The sequence below is a fragment of the Bos grunniens genome, chromosome 28 (assembly GCF_055505025.1).
Source record: "Bos grunniens cultivar Pamir isolate PY7600 chromosome 28, Bosgru_T2T1.0, whole genome shotgun sequence".
Taxonomy (NCBI): domain Eukaryota; kingdom Metazoa; phylum Chordata; class Mammalia; order Artiodactyla; family Bovidae; genus Bos; species Bos grunniens.
The window spans coordinates 38,013,365-38,036,104 of NC_141192.1; the positions used below are offsets into that span (position 1 = coordinate 38,013,365).

Here is a 22,740-nt window from a genome sequence, read left to right on the forward strand (position 1 = left end):
TTCAGGTTTTGTCTTTTCTGCTTGCATGTCTCTGTGATCTTAGTCTCTCTGCCGCTGTCTCTTCTGGGCCCTCATGTCTGCCAGGACACTGCAGCGATCTGTTAACAGGCTGCGTGTCCAGACCCGCTTCCCACTTGTCCCAGTCGACCCTCCACACTGTAAATGACATCTTTGTTATTCATTCATCTTTATCCAGGGGCTCCATCAGTGACCTCAGTGTCCCTTATCACGGAAGTTTATTTCTGATTAGCAAGTAAATAGTATGTATATCTTCTGCTGTTAACGGAAAATAAAACTTGAGAAACATAGGGTTATGCTTTCGGTTGTGGATCTGTTGTTAAAATTCACCATTTTGTGACCTAATGAAACCTTTTCTCCAGATTTCTTAGTTCAAATTTCTGTCATCTTACTGGTTCTTACTTACCAAGACTGGGTTTTTTAACAAAGAGGTGCAGGGGTTGGCAGTGTGAAACTGAAGAGTCAGTTTCGTCTGTAGTTGCCATTAGGTACTTTTTAACGTCTAGATAAATGAAGTCACCCTTTTGTGCCTTCCAGAAGGTCGTTGGTGATGGCTGAACTACTGAAGATCGTTTCTAAGGGGAAATGTATTTCAGTGTTTTAACTCAGCTTTTTAAACACCATAAAACGCGAGTACAGTACAGACAGCAGCAAAGAACACATTCTTCCGTGCGCCGGTGTTCTGTGAAAGGACCTGTGTCCTCACCCTGGGCCTCTTGTTAGGAATGCAAGGGGCAAAGTTCTGCTGCTTGACAGACACGCTGGCCTGACCTGCGCAAGGCCTAAGAAGCGTTTGACTGTATGTTCCATCTAAGCCAAATCTTTTTTTCCATCATGTTCTTATCCTTAAGACCTTTCAGATCGGCTCGGCCCCCGTCTGCTGGGCCACTCTGCTAACATCGAGTGACTCGTTGGCAGCAGCCGTCTCCTCTTAGGGCAGGTGCTCTTGATATTGGAGGGGTGCCTTGACTCTGTATCCCTCTTTTCGCCAACAGGACTGTGGAAACAACCAGCTTTGATTTGTTGCTAAAGACAGATGACGACTGTTATATAGACTTGGAAGCTGTGTTTAATAGAATCGCCCTCAAGAATCTGGACGGGCCTAATTTTTGGTGGGGAAAGTAAGTTAAACATTATTAGCCCATCGATGTTCATTTCATGTACTGAGCACATGTAGTTAAAAAAATATGGCTGAGACAGGAAATTTCCCTGTTAGGCTCCTGAGTTACTATGTTTTTTAAATGGAAAATCTCAGGCTAATGTAATGAAGGGGGGAAATTAACGTGACTTTCATCACCGTGCCCTACAGGTACTACTGAAATTAGAAGCTGCTCTTCCTTAAATGTATGATACATTTCTGAAACCATTTGCTATGTCTCTAAATATGGAGTAGTGATTTATTTTTCAAATATATCTATGCAAGATGATTCGGAAACTCCATGAGAGAATTTAACATACCAGTCTTTATATAAAAAACACCACTAGATACTTAATCCCTTAAGACTAAAAAAATAACCTCTTCTTTCCTTGCTTCTGTAATTTGTTCCTTTGTGGTGTCAGTTAAGGACTCAGGCTTAGCTAGTGGTAGGGAGGACCTGTGTCCAAACAACAGAAGCCGACTCACTTTCAATCTTAGTTTCAGACTGAACTGGGCAGTTGACCGAACTGGGAAGTGGCAGGAGCTGGAGTACCCCAGCCCTGCATACCCCGCTTTTGCATGTGGGTCAGGGTATGTTATCTCCAGGGACATCGTCCACTGGCTTGCTGGCAACTCGGGGAGATTGAAGACCTACCAGGTAATTAAGGACTTCTGACCTAAAAGTCCACTCATCAAGCAGGTTTTTTTGTTTTTTTTTTTTAACTCGACCTCGTATTTCAGCCCTAAAAGCAGAGCAGCTTCCCTTGGGGAATGTATGGTATTCCTTCTATATAGGAATCAGCAGCCCTCAGAGGTTAGGGATACACTTCTATCCCTTAAACCTTGGCTGTAAATCTTATTCCTAAGTCGTCTTTGAACGTAACTTCTTACATTTTCAGCCTGTATTTAAAGGCATAGTCCCTGGAGGAGTGTAAAGGTTTAGTCTTCAGTGTGCTTAGTCTTCCTTCTTATGAATATAAGCTTTCTTTTTTTTTTTTTTTGCTGATTCTGGTGACAGTGTCAATAAAACAGCTCTGCCTGGGTCTCAGATCCACAGTATCTTTCATACTATTGGTGCTGGAAGTTTAAGGTCCATGCAGAGGGGCTGGCCGCCTGCTTAGTGTATAGTCTCACTTCACTGTGGCGTGTTTGCTTCATGTGAATGATGACCAGCAGCTTTTACTTTGTGTATCAGTGTTAAAACATGCTCAGCATTTCATACTAGAGTAATTAGAAAACAAGTACAAAGAGTACATGTGGGAGTGGGTGTGACACTGTCTTAACCAATGAGGCAGCACTGAAATGTTTACTTTCTGAACCTTCTGGGGCATGTGTAGGGTGAAGATGTAAGCATGGGCATTTGGATGGCAGCCATAGGACCTAAAAGATACCAGGTGAGCAAGCCTGAGCAGGGCTGGCCGCAGGGCTCGGAAGAGGTAAGTGAGGTTTGTCTTATCCAGCCTTGGGCAGAAACTGTGAATGCAAAGTCTTGTAACGACTGTGCACTTGATTTAATTCACCATCATTGGCCAGGGTCTCATAAAGCAAAAAGGAAGTGTTTTAAATGGAAGTTGTCCTACCCACAATGAGTCAAGTGTTTATACGTTTTTATACATTTCATTCAATTCTTTGCAGCTTTAAAACTTACAGGAGTTGGCTGACTTCAGATCCTGGCCGTGAGACGGTTCCACAGAATGAGACTCCAGCAGTGTGCCCACCTAAGTGGGGGCTCAGGGGAGACCCTCCCCAACCCACCTAAGGTCAGGGCAGAGACAGAAAGCCTCCCATTTCCTTTAATACCCCTGGAGGTGCTCAGCCATCAGGGCCACAGCTGTCTGTGGGAAGGAGTCTGATTATTATGTCCTTCCTTTTTATGTTCTCAAATTGAATGGAATCTGTACTCTGATATTATTGGAAGCAGAAGCCAGTCCATGGAGCTGGGAAGTAGGCTTGTGGGTGAGAACCTGAACTCTGATAAGACTCCTTTTTACTCCTTTCCTACTCAGCCTGCCAGCATGAACTTCACTGTGACCCGGAGCAAGTTTCTTCACTGAGTTTCTCATTCATGACAAGGAAATAATTCCTAGCTCACAGGTTATTGTGAGAACTAAACTGGATAATACCTAGAAAGCCCTGGTTCTGTCCCCCCAAATACCGTAACCGGTTCTCCAGAACACTTGCTCTTGTTCACAGTGCTGTTGGGCCAGCTTTTTTCCAGTAGCAAAGATGAGACGCTGCATTTGTGGTTCCCACACTGTTTCTTTGTTCCAGGGTCTCAGGGTCACTGCCGTGCCCTCTCCCTGTGCCCCATAAGTTGAGTGCGTTCGCACACGCGCTCGTCTTTGAAATGACCGCCACCTCAGCGGGCTCCGGAAGTGCCCCTGAACACCCGTTCTGTCTGCAGCAGGGGGTCAGCCTGCATTTTGTGTTCCAACAGGACAGCCTGTGGCTCTGTGAGAAGACCTGTGAACCAGGAATGCTGTCTTCCCCGCAGTACTCTCCTCAGGAGCTCGCGCAGCTGTGGAGACTAAAGGAGCTTTGCGGTGACCCTTGTCGGTGCGAAGGAAGAGGATGATGAGGTCGATCTTCTGTGTTAAAGGTCAAGGTGGGCGAATGACTGGCTGAGCAGAAGCCTGAGGTTTGGCCGCAGATTATACGGTCTTTCAGGATAATTCTCGGCTGGCACTTTCACTTCTCACCAATGTGATATTTCTTAACATTTGCACAAAATTTTCTTTTTAAAAAACAACAGATAACTGTAGTGCAAGGAAAACTTATATATTGGAAGCTCACTTGAAAAATACCAAATTGTTTGTAAAAACAATATTCCTGAGTCCTATTGCATCATTTCTAGTTAGTAATTCATTACCTATCATTTTGGTTAAAACTTGGCCTAGTTCAGAAATGTTGAGTATTCCAGTCTGAATTTCAGCCTGGAATGCAGACTAGCTCTGGACAGCTAAGTAGGATAATTACAGGCCAAAAAGAACTCATGCTGTGTGACCTGTGGTCACTTACACCAAAGTGGGGGTTTCTGGAAATCAGGTCAGATTTTGTAAATCTCTGAATGAAGTGGGCAACCTGAAAAGGAACCACTGTATTTCTCACATCTGGACCTTGGTTTTAAATTCATTCAGTAGACTAAGTTCCAAGTATTCTTTTGCCATTTAACATAAATCCTGAAGATCACAGCTATATTAATACTCCTTTTTTTAATGCTAAAGTTTTATGAATATAAGTAAAATCATACCTCTCAGGGTTTTAATGCCATAGGAAAAGATATTTCTAAATAGATGAAACAATTAATTTTGCTTTCTTCCATTGTAAAATGTTTACCTAATATAAGTGATTTTCAATCAGAGCTGGTAATCTTCCTTAGAAAGAATGTATGCTCAGTTTAGGGTATAACTGTAGGGAAAAGCACATAATTTTTGTGAGTTCTCTAAAAACAGTGCAACTAAGAAGAGAGATCATAGCATATATATTACATAGAGGATATGCTTTCTTCAGTTTAAAGATTTTCCCAAATCAGCCAAATCATTTTAGTAATCTTTTAAACCAATGTATGAATAGAGCATTCCATTAATACTTATGAATACATCATTAACTTCAGATTTTTAGACTAGTGAGGTTCTATTTAGTACTTATATCTCATAATGAAATACAGTCATGAACTATGAAATAAAATCTGAAAATCATTAGTAGGTGCAAAGCCTTTATTATTGCTGTTATATACATGCCTAGAAATGTTTTCTTCCCTATGAAAAAATACATCTATTCTATACTTAGAGCAAGTTGTAAACCTCTTTTGTTTGGGAAAGAATTGTCCCAAGATGTCATTTATTTTCAGTGAAACCCAGTCATGCTACATTGTCAAACCTCTGAATTTTATTGGTTGCTGTTACCATCGCACTAAGAGACAGTCTCCATTTTCCACAGAGTAGAACTGTAATGGCTGTAGGTCATTTTCTAGTTCAACCTCTTTGCCCGGCATCTAAAATTAGAGCAGAGAGGTGGGGTGATTAAGACAGATGTGGCAAAACACATATACCCACACACACCCCAACAAAGATGTATGGTTTCTATTCAGAACCAAACCATGTTGCATGAAGACTTAGTTTAACAGTGAGTCATACTGTGGGAAACTCAGCTTGACTTTGCGTTTTTTTCTGGGCAACTTACTTTGGGACTCTCGTAGGACAACAGAAGTTCTGACACAGGAACTTTGAGGAGACGTGACAGCAAGCCTTTCACCTTTTGGACTGTCATGGAGTCTGTCAAGGAAAAGAAAAACATCAGTTCTCGCAGGTGACAGCTACCTGTAAGACGAGCTCACGCGCCAAGACCACACTGCTAATGAGAGCTGTCACTGTCCTTCCGTACTCCGTTTACCCAAGCAACGACCAGGGGACAGCTCACACCCAGCGAGGGCCACCAGACCAGGGTGTCACACCACTTAGGGGCTTGTTTGGAGGCTGTAGGAAAACGGAGCTGATGTCAGACCTAAGTGCCCTTTGATGATGACTTTTCGTATCATGTCTGTGGTATTTAATATTTCCTCCTCATTCTGAATAAACCAGAAATCATTCTCAGCACAGAAGTAAATGTGAGTGAAATCATTAACTTTTTAAACCTGTGATTACTTACTTAAAGGATGCTGGCGTCAGGTTTGGGCTCGGTGAGGACTTGTATCAGTCTCTCTGGCCTTAGTTCCCTCCTCTGTAAAGTGAGGTGTGTAGACTACTGCCCCGCGTGCTCCCAGTCTAATCGCCGTGGTGTGTGTGTGTGCAGCACACCCACGTGCTCCCAGTCTAATCGCCGTGGTGTGTGTGTGTGTGTGTGCAGCACACCCACGTGCTCCCAGTCTAATCGCCGTGGTGTGCAGCACACACATGCAGGGGACCACTGGGCCCAGGGGTGTAACCGAATGAGGACATGCTTTGGCTTGTTCAGAAAACACTATGAACTTCTTTCCAAAGATGGGCTGTGGTAAATATTGGAAATTCTGATTATGAGAAATAGTTTTTCTGAAGCTTTAGCTGGAAGTACAGCAATAGTGTGGTGTTCCTACAGATATCACATGTATTCAGAAAAATATTTTTCTATCAAACATTTTTGTAAAAGCTGTGTCTTTATGCAACTTGTGATAATAAATGTTATCTTTATTTTAGAATAAAAACTTGCCTTTTCTTGTTTATGTATTGAAAACAGACACTAAATGGACATTTATAATGTCGATCGACATAGTTTGCTCTTTTATTTGTGAATATGGATAATCTTGTCCTTTCAAAGGGTTTAGGTAGACTGGCTTTCCTTGTTCACAGGGTGGTTAGTGATGGGTTAATAACTCCCGACTGCTGAGTTTAGAGAATATACGACTCAGATTTAAATTGTTTATAGCATAATTATTACATATAATTTCTCCATATTAGTCTAATCTGTTAATTCTACTTGAAGGTGAATAAAGCTCAGCCCACGAACACGGTGACTGTTCCAGGGGGAAAGGACAGCCCCAGTTAGAGGAACACAGACCTAATAAGAGCATTCCTGCAAGTTGACTTCATCTAAAAGGAAAAATGCAAACATGTCCAAAATCAATTATATTAACAAAAAGTTCTGGTCCTCTCTCACTTGCCTGTTCCCATTAGGGTCCTTACTGGCAGTATTTAAGTTTGAAAACAGAAATGAAGGGGAACCACTAATTTTAATTCAGCATTATGTAACAGTAGCAAAATTACATGTCACAGGAATAGAAACTGGGTTGCTAGTAAGGAAAAATGGAGCAATACTGGTAAGTTGCTATTAGATGATGGTTTTCAATCGTAAAGGTATTTCTTTGGGCACAACAAAAGCCCTCCATAAAGAATACCAGGATAACCTTATTTTATTTGATAAAAATCAATGTGAATTCACTGCACTGACAGGCAAATAGAAAGGTATTTCACTAGAGTCATTTACGATATTTTACTTCTTCAAGTCCTCACTGCGCTAAATTTAAGCTGTTTATATTTTAGTATTTAACTGTGAATCAAGTTTAATCTTAAGAGTCAGACTATGTTTCTCTTTTGAGTGAAAGGTAAGTTACACTGATCTTTTGAGAGAAAACTATTTCAAATGTGTCCATTAAACAGTGTCCACGAGCTATCTCTGCAGGGGCTCCTGACTGGTAAGGAGTAGCAAGCACTCAAGCCAACGCCACTGTTTCTCTGGCCCAGAAGAGCCCCCAGAGCAGCCTTGTGAGAACTAGCCAGCAGGGGGCCTGTGGGAGCCCCTGAAGGGCGAGCCCTTAGGCTCCTCCTCTGGGTAAAGAAGTAACCGCACACAGGGGCTCCTGATTCTAAAACTGTTCTCCAGACAAGCCAAGAAGCTACGGGAGACTCGAACTTTCTGGGGGGAGGCGCGCACAGGAGGAGTAGTTTTAGCATGATCAATTGTACTTCAGAATGTAGAAGACTAGTGAACACTTACAAGCTGTAAAAGCCCACACTCTGAATGAACTGTTCTGCTTCTAGCTGCCTCATGGGAGGGCCAGCGATTCAAAAGCAGAAAGAGGGGAGAGAGACATCCATTCTTACCCGGCAGTTGTTTCTCTATGACTTTCTGATCATGTTGATTGGGATATTTTATCTTCAGTGCTTGAAAGTAAAAAGACTGACATTAATTGAGCCCTGCTGGAGGAAGGGTTTAAATCATACACATATTAACAGCAGTGACCAAAGAATGCAGCTCAGATCCCACTAAAGGAACAGGAATAGAAATTCCTTCTATTACTACTTCACTGAATTACAGCAACAAAAATAGCTGGACCAACATTCTACTGCTTTCCCTTTTCCCTTAAGTACTTCTTTCCTGACAGTTACCTAGGTTTTTAAGTTTATGAATTTCCAAATCAGAGTTCCAACTCACTATTCAGATACTTCCTACATTTATAACACTGTTAAATAAGTATGTTCAAAGTTAGAATGTAGGTATGTTTGAGATCGTTTCTTTAAAAATTAAAGTGCCTGTCTAGATATTTACTTAAGAGAAAAAAACAATCCTTATTAGGTCATCATCAGGGCTTCCTCAGTGGCTCAGGTGGTAAAGAATCCACCCACAGTGTGGGAGACCTGTGTTTCATCCCTGGGTTGGGAAGATCCCCTGGAGAAGGGAACAGCTCCCCACTCCAGTATTCTGGCCTGGAGAAGTCCATGGACTGTATAATCCATGAGGTCGCAAAGAGTCAGACATGACTGAGCAACTTTCACTCATCACCATCTGTTTTAGCATCTAAGGACTCGAATATAAATCAGCAGTCTTTGAATGTGGAGTTCTTACTTAGTAGCTGGTTTTTGAGCAAAAATGGTTGTTGTGTTTTCAGTTCCCCATCTTCAGGTGCACCATATTCTGTTTAAGAAGAAATAAAGAAAAAGAAGGATGATAAACCAAAAGGCCACTGTTGGGGGTGGGGTGGGGTGGGAAGAAATGTATAGGTAAGTGTCAACCTAGCCTTTTCTTGTCCCAGGATGAACCCAGCTGCGACTGGGATGGGAACCTGGGCTCTGCTTCCTTTTATCTGGTTACTTGGTTACTGTATTTTTTGGAGGGAAGGACAGACGGCAACCGCTTCCAAGCCTGGAACCCTTCTGTCATCTGCATGTCACATCACTGATCCTGGGAGACACTGTCCCGAGAGACTGGTGAGGCTGTGCCTGCAGGTACTTGGATGCAAAATTTCACCTTTGGTCACAGTTCCTGTCCTTCTGGATCCTGAGAAAAACACTCATGGGCTCTGTCACTAGGTTTCAGCCAGTATGCGCAGTGCTGGCTTGGGTGCTCAGAACCACCACTGGAAGCCAGGTACACTGCCAAGAAAAGCAGCCTCTACGCAAGGTAGAAAGAGGAGGAGGAGGGACTGCCGTCCACCTTTGGCCAGACCATGGCAGGAGGGGAGACCTGAGCCATACCTGCAGGGCAGCTTTAGATCCTTCACCTCCCTGCCCCTGAGTGATTCAGAATTCACCTCAAGTGGCCAGGAAGTCGGGCCAGCTAATGGAGTAATCTGAAAGCGATTCCCACAGGCAGCTTTTCTTCCTCAAAGATGTTTCAGCCTGAAGCGTTTATGCAGTGAGCTCATATTAGGAAAGATATAAAAGAGAAACTGCATAAAAGTGAAATTTGGAATAAAAATGAAGTCAAAACAAAATGGAAAGTACATCAAGGACAAGGAGCCCTGGAGTCAGAGTGTCGGTGTCCAGGGAGCCAGGCTGGAGCAGGTCAGGAAGCGCCTTGCCCACCAGGCGCCAGGATGGGCGAGCACTCAGAAAGACAATGTGCAACTCATGAACGATAAAATTACCCGCAGAGCTTCAAAGAATACCAGTGCCTAGGTTCCACATTAAATGCTCTTCATTAAAAAGATTCCCCAGAGTACAGCCAGGGTTGGGATGACCTGGAGTCCTTCCTGCCCTTCCTAAAAGGAGGAAGCAGTACCCACCCTCCTGAAACTGAAAGCTGGGTGAGTGCATGAAGAGACAAGCTTCTGGTGAAGAGCTGCTCTCCCCTCCCCCGCTGAGGTGCTGCAGATGTACCTTCTCTAAAGACAACTGTTTAATTAATTACCTGCTCCCCGAGAGCTGCAGGAGCCCCTCTTGTCCATTTAGATGCCCAACGGAGAAAAGCAACAACACGGAGGACCTCCTCTAACACCCACAGGAAACCCTGTCCCAGTGGGGATCCCCCATGCCCAGGCGAGGGCCCTGGCGCACAGTACGTACTGAGGCAGAGTGCCTGGTATCTAGGATGGGCTGCGAGAAATTCCTCATTTGGCCTGTTTTTCTCTGGATCCTGATGTCCCCCGGCCTTTTTCCATTCATTTCCAAATGCTTTTCGGTAATCAAGCTCAGCCCCACGCCTCTCCTCTGGTTCAATCTATAGGGATGTGAGAAAAAAGCAAATCTATTAAAGCATTTTTCTAATATGTGTGTCTGGCACCCTATCCTTCTCCACTGCCTACCCGGAGAGAATAATAAAACTGAGGCAACGAGACAAATTTCTGCCTTTCCTTTTTAACATTTGTAGATCCATGAGTTTATTCAAAAAGAACAACAGATCTCAGTTTTATCCTTTTCTTCATGAGTGTATCTGCCCACGGACCAGTTTCTGGACGGAGCCTGCCTGAGGCCCGAGGCCACAGCATGAGGTTGTTGGGCTGGAGTAGCTGACTTACTGAGAGAGTTCCTAGTATTCTGCCGCCCAGCCCTGCTAAGTGACAATAAATTGGACTGCAGCAGCCGAAGAGTGGTTTCTCTGCAGGCGTCCGAGTGTAACCCCACCTGCTAGGCCAGAAAGAACTGCCACGACTCAAGTGCACGTGGATAATACCATTTGAAGGAAACGATATCTGACTGCTTTTATGATCCTCAGCTCCAGCGTCTCTTACACTGGACCATTTCATTTCCAGTTTAAGAAATACCTCCCCAGGACACTGGCACTCACCGCACACTTGTTCAGGGTCCTCAGCTGACCGATCCTGGCGATGATGAACTGCCGTGTGGTCTGGGCATCTTTGCTGCCTTCAGTCAGGGGGTTTCTCGTGCAGGACAGTGCGTGCAGACTCTGCAACTTATCCAGCTCGTTCATAAAGGACCACTGAAATCCAAAACACATGAAAAAAACATGTTTCAGGCTAACTTTTCAACAGAGTATTTGAACCAGTAGCAGAAAAGCAAGCCCCCAGTTCCATCGGAGACAAGGAATTTCATCCCACAGCGAGCACCCACCAGGAAGACCACGTACTTTACAACTGTGCTGTGGAAACTGACGTATGGGTTTATATGAGGAGTTTCACTCTGAGGAACTGTTTCTCTTTCAACTTAAAATATTCCTTAAGAGCAGGAGCCTACAAACAGCATCCCGAGAGTGGAAATAAGTAACGCAGTGCACACGTTCTGAGGACACTCTTACCTGCGCTATCTGATTGTCATTTAGTACGAGATACTGCAAGGAAGGAAACATGGAGGTTTTGCACCCTAGGAGAGAGAGCATTAAGTTACACAGCAGAAGGGAGAGAAAGCTGGAGGCTGGGGCAGCCAGGGGAGGGGGACTGGGTAATCTTAGGTACCGATTCCAGCGTCCGGAAAATGTATAGAGGAGATTCCAATGTCAGAGAGGATGAGTTGTTCTAATCTGAAACGTAAAAACATGCAATTTGATCACACAGAACAATATAAAATGCTACGTGCTATCCGAGCAGACTAGATCTGTATGTACATTTTTTCCTACACCCTAGGTTTTCATCCTGTGTGAGATGCTTAGGAACCATAAAGTCCAACGTAGGGCACACAAAGCAGACTTGCTGTGCCACCTTCTGATGGATTCTGAGTCACCAAAACAACACCGGGTGCCTCCTGCTGTGCCAGGTGCTGAATGGGTCTCAGGAAAGAGACAGGGACTTCCCCAAGCTCACTGAATGAAAACTTGTGATATTAGCATCAGGGCCAAAATATTCATCCTTCGAGTATCACAGTACAGGCACAGACTACATTGTACGTGGTTGACAAGTCATTTCGTGAATTCAAATAAAAATTTCCCAAAGGGAATTAACTGAATTTGGGATTTCCATCATCACTATATTTCCACTGAGAAAGTATATACAGCATAGGATCCATTCACTGAAAATCTACTAAATTCTATTGTAACAGGCATTTTAGGAGCAGGTTACCTGGGCAGATACGCTATGAGAAACAGCTGGTTTTCATCAATTAATTGATTAGAGGAAAGGTCTAACAACTTGACTGTCTGTAGAACATCAGTTGGCCTGTATGGAAGATAAAAATTTTTTCACACAGATTTGTTTTCAAAGATACAGCCTTAAAATACCTGGCTCTGGTGTTAAGGAGAGATCAGGGGTGTGGGGGTGGGGTGGGAGGCAAGTGTATGATATTATAAAAGGCCCCATAAAGGATCCTGGTGGTGATGGGAATGTTCTTATCTTGACCGGGCCAGGGTCCTAGCTGTGATACTGACCATAGCTCTGCAAGATGTTACCAGTGGGGGAAACTGGGGAATGGGTACAGGTGATCTCTGGCTACATATATACATCTTATAAATGTATGTGAATCCAAAATTAAAAGTTTTTTTTTAAAAACTGTGTCTATATAATAAATAGAATCATTCTGAACAGTAATTTCATTCATTTGACTCCTTGGAGAATTTGCTATAAACTTGTCCGTGTTTATTTTACACGCTAATGATACCAACAAGAGAGGAGGATTAGGCGACAACCTATGAAACTGACAAGAGAACAAGTTTTTTTTTACATACAGGGTCATCCCTAGGTATCCCTGGGGAATTAGTTCCAGGACCCCTAAGGATACCACAACCTGAGGATGCTAAGTCCCTTATAGAAAATGACACAGTCTTTGCCTATAACCTACATATATTATAAATCACCTGTAGAGTACTTAAAACACCTAATACGATGGAAACAGTTCCAATGCATGGCAAATTCCAGTTTGGCTTTTAAGGAACTCTCTGAAATTTTTTTTTTCCTGAGTATTTTCGATCTGTGGTTGGTTGGATCTGTGGATGCAAAACTGGGGGTGTGGAGGGCTGTACATTGGTACACTGACCTTGAGCAGATAATGCTAATTTAAAATCCATTATTTAATCCTTACAGGTCATCCTACAGAACTTCCACTTAGAAATTAACATATGTAAAACTAATACAATTCAAAGCTTAAAAATATTTAACTTAAAACTTTTACTCTGATGGGGTTTCCTCAATTAGAACCTCTTAGTGAAGTTTGAATTGACAGTCTAATTTGAGGAGGCAATGAATAGTAAGTGTTTTTCTTATTTGAAAACTCTTCTAAAAATTAGGTATAATTAGGAGCATTTATTTATTCAGAATGACTAAATGATATACAGCTACTTCTCGGAGAATGTGATTACATCTCTCTACTCTTGATGTTTGGAAAAACTAGTATTTCAATAAATGTAAATGTTTTGAACTAAAAATAAAAAGAATGGCTAAATGGTGACAGATGCATTGATGTAAACCCTGGTTACCTTTCTGAAATGACGATATTGTTAGATTCAAGGTACAGCTTCTCAAGGACAGGCCAGCCAGAGGCACAGCGGAGCACCTGAGGGGAAACTCGAGTCAGGGTGAAGAGGCCTCAGTCACTCCCCCGTGTGTTTATTACTAGAACTTCCACATGAATTCAGTGTGGCTCCTGTTTCAGAAATAAATGCCTTTGGACATTTTGTTACAGATTCTGTCTCAGGCCAGGAGTGCTGGTTGCTACTGCTGCTAAGTCGCTTCAGTCGTGTCCGACTCTGTGCGACCCCATAGACGGCAGCCCACCAGGCTACCCCGTCCCTGGGATTCTCTAGGCAAGAACACTGGAGTGGGTTGCCATTTCCTTCTCCAATGCGTGAAAGTGAAGTCGCTCAGTCATGTCCAACTCATAGCAACCCCACGGACTGCAGCCTACCAGGCTCCTCCGTCCCTGGGATTTTCCAGTCAAGAGTACTGGAGTGGGGTGCCATTGCCTTCTCCGAGGAGTGCTGGCGGACAGCTGATACGACTATGGTGTTACGGGACCGAGCTTCAATAACGGGAGCACAAACTTCGGGCACCCGGAACCCATCAGGGTAGGCATCCGCCCGTCATCCAGGCGTATCCTGACCTGTACAAAGCGGAACTGGGGATGGTAACTACCACATTCTCATTATTAGATACAGTTCACTTAACCAACAGAAGGAAACTGATGTTAAACACCTTTCCTCACGTCTCGATGCCAATCTGGGTTTATAGAGAACGTGCTAATAGGACAAACTTTCTCCATAACTGTTTTTACACTTTCTCACTGGACGGGACTGCCACCTCCACTGTGCCCTTCCTTCCCATTCTGCATGGAGAAGCCCTTAAGGAAGGAGTCAGGTGGTGGAGGCACGGACAACCCAAGGGCAAGGCCACTTGTCCCTCCAGAGGTCCCCTGGCGGGACTTCACAGATGCACACCCTGGCTGGGGCGCACTTATCTGCACTTGGTTTGAAATCGCAGTGTTCTCGATGTGTGGAGTCAGTCAACCTCTGACCGAGCCGAGTAGTACCAGATCTAGATCGCATAGGCGGCCCGGCCCAGGACTCACGAGTCCACTTTCAAACCCAGCTGGGTACCTGAGCAGTGGCTTCGAGGAGCTGAACCCCAAACAAGAAAAGGGTATGAGAACCTTTTGCGGCTCGGCCTCAGCCCTAAGATCACTCCTGGGAAAACTGGGAGAGCTGAAAGGCTTTTCAAAGCTTGGCGTGCACTTGGTGCAAACCGCTCAGGAGACACCAGAACTAACCAGAGGAACCAAGAAAGAGAGGGCGGATTCAGAGACAGAAAATTCTACTAACTACGAGGATTTTGTAACCCCCTTCTGTTAGGCTGTTTAAAAGACCCTTGTTATCTGGATAACAGGATGATTAAAATGAAGCCACCGCTGTGCTTCACTCCCTCCTTTAACCAAGAATTTAAAACTACTTATTACTAGGTAAAAAGCAAAGAGTCAGACACAGCTGAGCAACTGAACAACAAAACCAAAGAGACATAATTACCTCTGCCCATGTTATTCCTGTCCGGTTAAGGACTAAAACCTTCAGCGTAGAAAATGTTCCGGTTGGAGATGGTGAGCTCGAGGGAAATGTTAGTTTATTTTCACTGTGTAGAAGAAAAGACATGATAAGCTTATTATTGCGACAGAGGAGGCCGAGCTGAGATGGTCACCGAAGGCAACAGTTTGGGATTTAACATGAGGGGTCTGGTTTGTTTCAACCTTAAAATGCAATTATATTAAAAACAAAATGTGTCAAGACTACCTAATTTTTAATAGTTACAATACACAATTCACTGGTATCTGACATGAAAAGGTGTGTTCATAGGGTTAGGCTGCCAGGTGAGGCTGCAGATTATCTGAAACACGAGGCTCAGGTGGCGATCTGTGAGGTCAGCTGCTGTTCTGCATGCTGTAAAATTCAGTCCTGCTCTCAAGAGTCTTACAGATGTGCTGGACTGTGAGCTAGAATTTTGCTTCTGAACAAAGCCTGCTGTCAGTATGGACGAAATAATTGCTGCCCTTTAAGTTCCCTCTCAAGATCCTAATCTCAGAAGTTATCCCACATCTTTTTTCAGAAGGTACCCCATATCTTGTCATTTTGAAGGAAAATATCATTAAATAAAGCACATTAACCCTTATTTCTAGAGGAGGTGATACTATGGGTCAAAATATACTCTTTGCTCTGTTTGGAAGAATAATTAATTTAGGCCTGTTTATCTGCTCTGCTGAACCTGCCTGAGTCAGGTACAACTCTCCTGTATGTGTGAGGCTGGCTCAGATGTGAAAGGGGGAACCTGGCTGAGCCCTTGGAAAGTTAGCTCCTGAGATTAAAACTAATCAGATACTCAAGAAGGCTTGGCAAACATCAGTAAAATACAGAGCTCAGTGAAAAGCCCTTATCAGAAGTGAATTAAACAGTACCTCCACTAAAATAACTCATTCCTAAAGCAATTAAAGGCTAGAGGGTTCAGAATGAACAAGCAGTTTTAATCACATCTCCTTCTCTCCAGTTAAATATCAAGTATTTAAAGTACCCAGATGGCCCATCTTCTATGGTCAGGCTTGTAAAAAAACATGAAGACCTTCCAGTTTGACATGGTAACCTAATGTTCCATCTAATCAAAAGTAAAACACATTCCCTATTAATGAATCACCTCATGTGACCATTTAAAAAACTAGGATCAAAGAATATTAAAGAATATGTTAAACTTCAATAAATTCAACTCGGCTGTCCTCCCCGCCTCACTCCCACAGAGATGCTGTGAAGGAGCAGGAGAGATTAGGACTTCATAATCATGTGCAGTTAGGCAACCACCAGTTCATACCTGAGATTAAGGACTTCTAGGTGCTTGAGCTGATCGGCAATATCTATAACTTCTTCCCATGATGACAACAGATTTTTTGACAAATCGATGCTTCTAATATCTAAATGCACGTGTTAAGAAGCAGTAATATGGAAAGATGCGTAAGAGACAAGACAGTCATTACCTCGGTTCTGGAACGTGGGATTTTTACCTTTTCACTTTATACTTTCTAGTCTGCTTGAAATTTTTTCACGAGCACATATTACTTTTACCCCTTTTTAATCATCCAGGTGTTCATCTAGAAACTGAAAGGTGCACTGTCACATACTGCACACTTGAGGCAGACGCAATCAAGTGAGTGCGAACCAAATGTCACTAACAATAATCCATTCCAGCATCACTCCCCCATCAAAAAAACAAAAAAGGAAAAGACCCAACAGACATGGTAACTGATTTGTCCAGCAGCCTTACGTCAAGCGCACGTCTCCTCCCAGGGGTTACTGCTGAACTCTGCACCCTAGGGACCCCAAATAAGGAGAGGTGCCTCCAGGGGGTCAAGAGCAGTTACTTTGGAGACATGTTCAAAAGGGCTAAGAATGACCTGGAATTCTGAGGGTCCCCTGTAGACTGGATGGAGTTGGTGTGATACCCACCATCCCTGGTACAGGAATCCAGAGTGGGTAACCCAGGACAGAGAAAGGCCGCAGATGCCACAGGGGATGGTGGCAGTGCGTGCCATCAAGAGGCAGAGGAAAGCCTGAAGGGCTGGACCGGCTCCAGGAGGACTGTACACACTACTCCAGTATGTATGGAAACTTTTCCTCTATCCTGCAAATAACAACTGGAAACCAAGTGTCTAGCAGTGAACACGCCCATCAAAAGCATGTGCATCTCTGGTGTGCCAGTTACAGACATGCCTCAGAGTAACAGAGCTGGGCCTGCAGCAAAGGAGGTGTGGGAGGATTTATACACAGTGCTCACGAAGGCCACCTTACCGAGAAGGTGACCTGTGAGCAGAGCTGAAGGAAATGAGGGAATGCCACCCTGGAGAAGAGCATCGGGGCAGAAGGGACGACACGAGCAAACGCCCTGAAGTTGGAATGGGTTTGGCCTGTGGTGGGGGCAGCAAGCTCGTGTCTGCCAGCGCAGACAGGGTGGAGGCACTGGAAGGGAGGCCCCAGAGCCCAGGTCAGATCACAAAGGGCTAAGTCTCTGTTAGTCTCTGCCTGCAAGGGGAGCTGCTGATGTGGGCTCACTCGGGTCTTTTAAAAGGCCATTCTACTGCACTGCTAAGGGACACGCTGCAAGGAAACGAAGACAGAGCAGAAAGGGGAGGCGGGAGGCTCCTGAACCAGAGGGGCAGCAGAGGGAAGAGGCTGACGGGACTTGTCAATAGGTTCAGATGAGATTCGAGGAAAAAGGAAGAGTTAAATTAACCCTGAGGGTTTTGGCTGGTGTCACTGGAACTGCGCGTTATGGAGAAAGACTACAGAGAAGCATGTCTGAGGGGACATTTCAGTGTGAGATGACCGCAGACACCCCAAGAGAGGTAGCACACAGTAGACAGACAGGACTGGGACGGAGGCCGGAGTGCAGGAGCCTGGCGTCTACAGGCTGCACTCGTCTCATCAGGAAGGCCAAGGGTCAAAGGTCTGACCTGGGCGTGCTGACCTCTGGCACCTCAGCCTGCCAGACAGACTGAGGGGGGCAGCGACAGAGGGAAAGAGACCAGAATCAAAGAACAACGGCCCACGGCCCTGGTGGCCCACCAGGTGCAGGCAGCATTTTGCTTTTTCACTGAAGAAAAAAACCGAGCAGTCAGTAACCGTGCTGCCTGGTGTGGGCCAACGGCTGTGAGTTTAGATCCCAATCAGCCTCAGCCCCAAACCCATTTTCTTATAGCTTCCAATGCAACAAGGCATCATTGCCCATAAAACATGGAGAAAGTCACTTTTAATACAAATAGTGGCGTCCATCAACAGGGCTGGTTGGAGAGGAAAGACTTGCCAATGAAGAAGCTCCACAAGGAGGCAGGAAGAGAGGAAGACAGGAAGAGAGGAAGACAGGCAGAGGAAAGGCCCAGAAGGGGATGAACCCAGCCGGGCCGGCAAATCAGAGCCTGTACCCTGCTCCAGCCGCTGTGGGCATACTGAGACCAGAGAGCTAAGGACAGTGTTCACAGTTTTAAATGGTTACATTTGAGGTGGTCATGGAAGCATCCACACAATATCCCAGTTTGCTGGTTGGCCACAGGCCTAAGGTATTTATTCCCTGGCTCCTTAGGGGACAGTGTACCAGCTCCTGACCTAAGGAGATCTGAAAGGACAGACTGCACGAAGGCTTGGGAATAACACTCAGAACTCCGGGGGCAGGATTCTTAGGCCCTGATGATGAAACACGGAGCAGAACAGTGCTCGTTCACGCTCCAGGGCTTGTTGCCAGCAGAGTGGCAGTCAGTGGAGAAAGCAGCAGAGAAAAGCTGGGCCTCTACCACTAGGAGAACAGCGGCCACCTGAAGGTGTCCATCCACATGGAAGGAAAAAGGGCTACAAGTGTGGGCCAGCTAGACACCACCTAGATACAGAGCATGCCCAGTCCCCCCAGCCACTTGGCCACCTGCTCGCTCTGAGGGTCTCAAAGCCACCACAGGGGCGGTGGGGCTGACCCTGACGTGGGCCCTTCCTCCTGCCCCTGCACTGAAGCCCCTCATGCTGCCATGCCCTGACCGCTGCTCCACCCTAGATGCAGACCCGCATGCAGTGGCTGGGCTGGGCGCTTTTTGTGACCGGTGGTCAAACCCCCACTGCCCTTCATTCTCATCAGTACTGCTAACTCCGGGCCATCAGGCTGGTTGGAAAGGGTTCATGCACAGTCATTCTCCATTCGCTTGTGCTTTCCATTGTGTAGCTAGAATTATATGTATTTCTACTAGCCTGTCCAGAGCACAGCTGCTGCTGCTGCTGCTACGTCGCTTCAGTTGTGTCCGACTCTGTGTGACCCCGTAGACAGCAGCCCACCAGGCTCCCCCATCCCTGGGATTCTCCAGGCAAGAACAGTGGAGTGGGTTGCCATTTCCTTCTCCAATGCATGAAAGTGAAAAGTGAAAGTGAGGTTGCTCAGTTGTGTCCGACTCTTCAAGACCCCATGGACTGCAGCCCACCAGGCTCATCCGTCCCTGGGATTTTCCAGGCAAGAGTACTGGAGTGGGGTGCCACTTCCTTCTCCACAGGGACCACCTGTATTTGGACTTCAACTTGATGTAGTGGCCCCACACGCATACATGTACACATGCACACGCGTGCACACACACACACACACTTGAGCGCACACAGTCCTGGGAGCTCTGTCACTCTCGCTCCTGTGAGCAGAGGCTCCTCCCCAAGTTCAGAGACACCTCTTCCCAGCCAAGCTCTCCGATCTGACATGCTCCCACCTCCGTCAGCCCTGGCTCAGTGAAGGATCTGAGAGAAGGATCAGTCTAGAAACGATGACTGGATTAAACACACCAGGCAATCCTTCAACTTCGGGCGAGGATTCAATCAGCAAGTGCAAGGCATTCATCACTGGGTCTGCAAATATAGGCCGTGACTTGATTATCTCAGCAAACCTCATTGCCTCATGTCTTGGGGGACATTCTTGCCCAGGAGAAAGCGGTATAAACAAGCAAGATGCTGACTGCCCAGCACACTGCTGACAACTCCAATCAGCTGACAACTCCAATCAACCCAAACCCCTCTGCTGACCAGAGGTTTTCTCTGTGCTGAAAATGAGTGTTGAACCACCCAATTCCCAGTCTTCCGAAACCATTTAGGAGGAGGCCAGGCAGATTATAGAATGCGCCACGCACTTCTGTGGCACTTTGCTCCATATCTAGCTCCATTCCACACCCACCTCAATGCCCTGATTTTGTTGCCTAACCTGCAGAGGGAATGACCACATCTGGGGCAAAGGTGGGGTGGGGGCGCTACTCACAGGCAGAAAGGACCAGTGGTCACAAGTCCCAGCAGACCCCAGCGCCAAGGGACTGCACCTCTGAAACACTGGCTTGGGGAGCTATGCTTCAATTCCTATCACAAGGTAGGTAGCGTCAGAGTGGTTAGAAATATTTTGCTAAAAGAAAGCTCTTCATCAGCCATCTCCTCAGTCGAGAGACCTATGAGCTGCTGTCTTTTGCATAAACTATTATGCAGAGATGAGGCAGGTTAAGGAATTGCGAGAAGACCTTTTAAAGTTAGAGAAAGTCTATTTGACTTGCCACTTTTTGTTTTTAACGCCAAAAGATGCATTTATTTGAGGTTTGTTAGGACTGTAGCAGATCCAAGAAGCACTTGAACTGTGCTCTGCTGCTGCTGCTAAGTCGCTTCAGTCGTGTCCGACTCTGTGCAACCCCATAGACGGCAGCCCACTAGGCTCCTCTGTCCCTCGGATTCTCCAGGCAAGAATACTGGAGTGGGTTGCCATTTCCTTCTCCAATCTACCAGACTACAAAATAGGGCAAGTTTATTATGATTTTTCTTTTAGACTGACCTCCTCTATTTTTAGGTGTGGGCATAAGAGAAACAGGGCAAAAGACAAAGAACACACTTACAAGAGATAGATGACAAATTTGGAAAAGCTTGTTTTTGAGGTATGATTTCAAACCGCATTGCTGCATGAGCAGGAACCTTAATGAAGGAAAGGATTTACTTCCCTCCCTCTCAGGAAGGCCGTCGGGGCTGGTGCAGTGGCCCCGGGTCCCACCCAAAGCGCCAGTCCCTCTCTGTGCCTTCCCTCGCGGCTCCCCTGGATGGCTCTCGCCCCATAGCCTGGCTGCCGAGCCCTGGACCCTCTGTCTGTGCTCAAAAAGGCGGCGGGCAGGGTAGTGGGCAATGGCCAGAAGCCCCGTTCAGACACTCCATTTTACCTCTCCCCGGTCCGAGTGAGTCCCACATCCCACTTGAAAGCAAACAGTCTAGGAAGGTAACAATTTACCCGAGCAGCGACAACCTCAGGTGAAACCGAGTCCCCGTTAGGAGAACGGACATCGGGTAGGGAACCAGGGTGTCTGGCTCCAGTGTCCAATCCAGCCCGACCCCAGTGACACGTTCTTACTGGAAAGGATACTAGGACAAGCTTTGGCAATTCCTCCTTTGTCACCAGCACCATTTACTGCGCAGTTCCTCAAAGAAACGTCTTGCAACTTGCTCAGCTGACTGTATGAAAAACACATAGTTCACATGCAGACATAAACATGTACGCTATCCATCGGCCCTTTAAAAAATTAAAAAGCATTTTAGATACATAAAAAGGCACCAGAAATAACAGTATCCACCGCCCAACTTAAGAAATAAAGCCTTACTGGAAAAAAAAAAAAAAGAGAAAGCATCACAAACATTATACACAACACTGAAATCCTCTCGAGCCCCTTTCCACTGCCCTCTCCTCTCGTCCTCCACTCCCAGTAGGGGACCAGGGCACTGGGGTCAGTGTTGGCTTAGTCTTAAGCATTTCTTAATAGTTTTACTATTTTTTTATAGTTTACTATTTGACTCTAATAGTTTTACTATATTTCCATGTTCTTAAACAGTTATTGCAGTTTTGAATATTATAAAATTTGACATGAACGGTAGCGTACGGCTTCCCTAGTGGCTCAGATGGTAAAGCGTCTGTCTGCAGTGTAGGAGACCTGGGTTCGATCCCTGGGTCAGGAAGATCCCCTGGCAATGGCAGCCCACTACAGTATTCTTGCCTGGAAAATCCCATGCACGGAGGAGCCTGGGGGCTACAGTCCATGGGGTCGCAGAGAGTCGGACACGACTGAGCGACTTCACTTTCATTTTCCTGTGACTAACTTTCTCCCTCACCAATACCCTGTTCAGCACTGAGATGGGACGACATGGACACGTGCTCTGGAATACACGCATTCACACCTGCAGTCTCACCGCAGAGAGACCACAGTTGATTTATTTGCTCCTCTGGTGACAGGGAGATTATTCCCAACGGTGCTAAAGGACACACTACTGTATACTTTTTGTACTCACGTGGCAAAATCTCTCTAGGGATATAGCCTAGAGAGCACGTGTGTGTATCTGTAGCCTTTTTAGATACTCTCAGAGACACTTTTTTAAGTGTAGAGAATCTGTGTTCTGTTCATCCGAAGAGCCCAAGTGTTACAGCACCGGAGAGTGTTTAGAACACAGGATCTGCAGTCAGACTGCCTGCGTTCAGTCCTGATTCCACCCCTCCTCTGGCCTTGGATGTGTTAACATCTCTACACCTCAGATGGCACATCCACATGCCCGTGATCACGATGGCATTATTCACAATGGTCACATGTAAGCAACCCGAGTGCCCACTGACCAAGGAATAAAGTGCGGTCAGTCCATATGACGGAGTATTATTCAGTCTTAAAAAGGAAGGAACATTTGTGAACCTGGAAGACATTATGCTATGTGAAAGAGGCCAGTCACAAAAGGACAAACACTATATGCCTGCATTTATCTGAGGTACGCAGATGAGAGTCAACTTCATAGACACAGACGTGGAACGGTGGCTGCCACGGGCCGGGGGAGGGAGGGATGTGGAGCTGCTGTTTAAGGGCCGCAAGGTTTCAGTCTGGGAAGAAGAGAAGGTCCTGAAGATGGACAGTGCTGTTGGTTACACAACAGTGGGATGCACCTAACCCTACTGAACTATACGCTTAAAGTTAGGA

The 22,740-nt window shown here is 45.6% G+C and overlaps 2 protein-coding genes across 28 annotated transcripts in view; one reads left to right on the plus strand and one right to left on the minus strand.

Moving 5' to 3' along the window:
* B3GALNT2 (beta-1,3-N-acetylgalactosaminyltransferase 2) overlaps window positions 1-6,335 on the plus strand; it is a 66,219-nt gene extending 59,884 nt beyond the window's left edge. For 7 of the 18 annotated variants that reach the window (XM_086382851.1, XM_086382844.1, XM_086382854.1 and 4 more), the window contains 5 exons: window positions 1,014-1,139; window positions 1,655-1,814; window positions 2,494-2,550; window positions 3,594-3,761; window positions 5,355-6,335. In XM_086382851.1, the coding sequence (XP_086238977.1) occupies window positions 1,014-1,139; window positions 1,655-1,814; window positions 2,494-2,550; window positions 3,594-3,731 (481 nt within the window). In that variant the 3' untranslated portion in view covers window positions 3,732-3,761; window positions 5,355-6,335. Of the gene's footprint in view, window positions 1-1,013; window positions 1,140-1,654; window positions 1,815-2,493; window positions 2,593-2,791; window positions 2,917-3,077; window positions 3,114-3,593; window positions 3,762-5,354 lie in introns of those variants that run through there. The other 11 variants (XM_086382841.1, XM_086382856.1, XM_086382849.1 and 8 more) reach the window with 5 other exon arrangements.
* Window positions 4,855-22,740, minus strand: part of TBCE (tubulin folding cofactor E) — an 89,043-nt gene continuing 71,157 nt past the window's right edge. For 5 of the 10 annotated variants that reach the window (XM_086382839.1, XM_086382836.1, XM_086382840.1 and 2 more), the window contains 13 exons: window positions 21,153-21,299; window positions 16,071-16,170; window positions 14,747-14,849; window positions 13,208-13,284; window positions 11,859-11,954; window positions 11,259-11,323; window positions 11,102-11,166; window positions 10,634-10,786; window positions 9,913-10,066; window positions 8,474-8,542; window positions 7,732-7,791; window positions 5,339-5,430; window positions 4,855-5,150 (listed from right to left, as the gene is read on the minus strand). In XM_086382839.1, coding sequence (XP_086238965.1) covers window positions 5,058-5,150; window positions 5,339-5,430; window positions 7,732-7,791; window positions 8,474-8,542; window positions 9,913-10,066; window positions 10,634-10,786; window positions 11,102-11,166; window positions 11,259-11,323; window positions 11,859-11,954; window positions 13,208-13,284; window positions 14,747-14,849; window positions 16,071-16,170; window positions 21,153-21,258 — 1,233 coding nt within the window. In that variant the 5' untranslated portion in view covers window positions 21,259-21,299 and the 3' untranslated portion in view covers window positions 4,855-5,057. The remainder of the gene's footprint in view (window positions 5,151-5,338; window positions 5,431-7,731; window positions 7,792-8,473; window positions 8,543-9,912; window positions 10,067-10,633; window positions 10,787-11,101; window positions 11,167-11,258; window positions 11,324-11,858; window positions 11,955-13,207; window positions 13,285-14,746; window positions 14,850-16,070; window positions 16,171-21,152; window positions 21,300-22,740) is intronic. The other 5 variants (XM_086382831.1, XM_086382832.1, XM_086382834.1 and 2 more) reach the window with 1 other exon arrangement.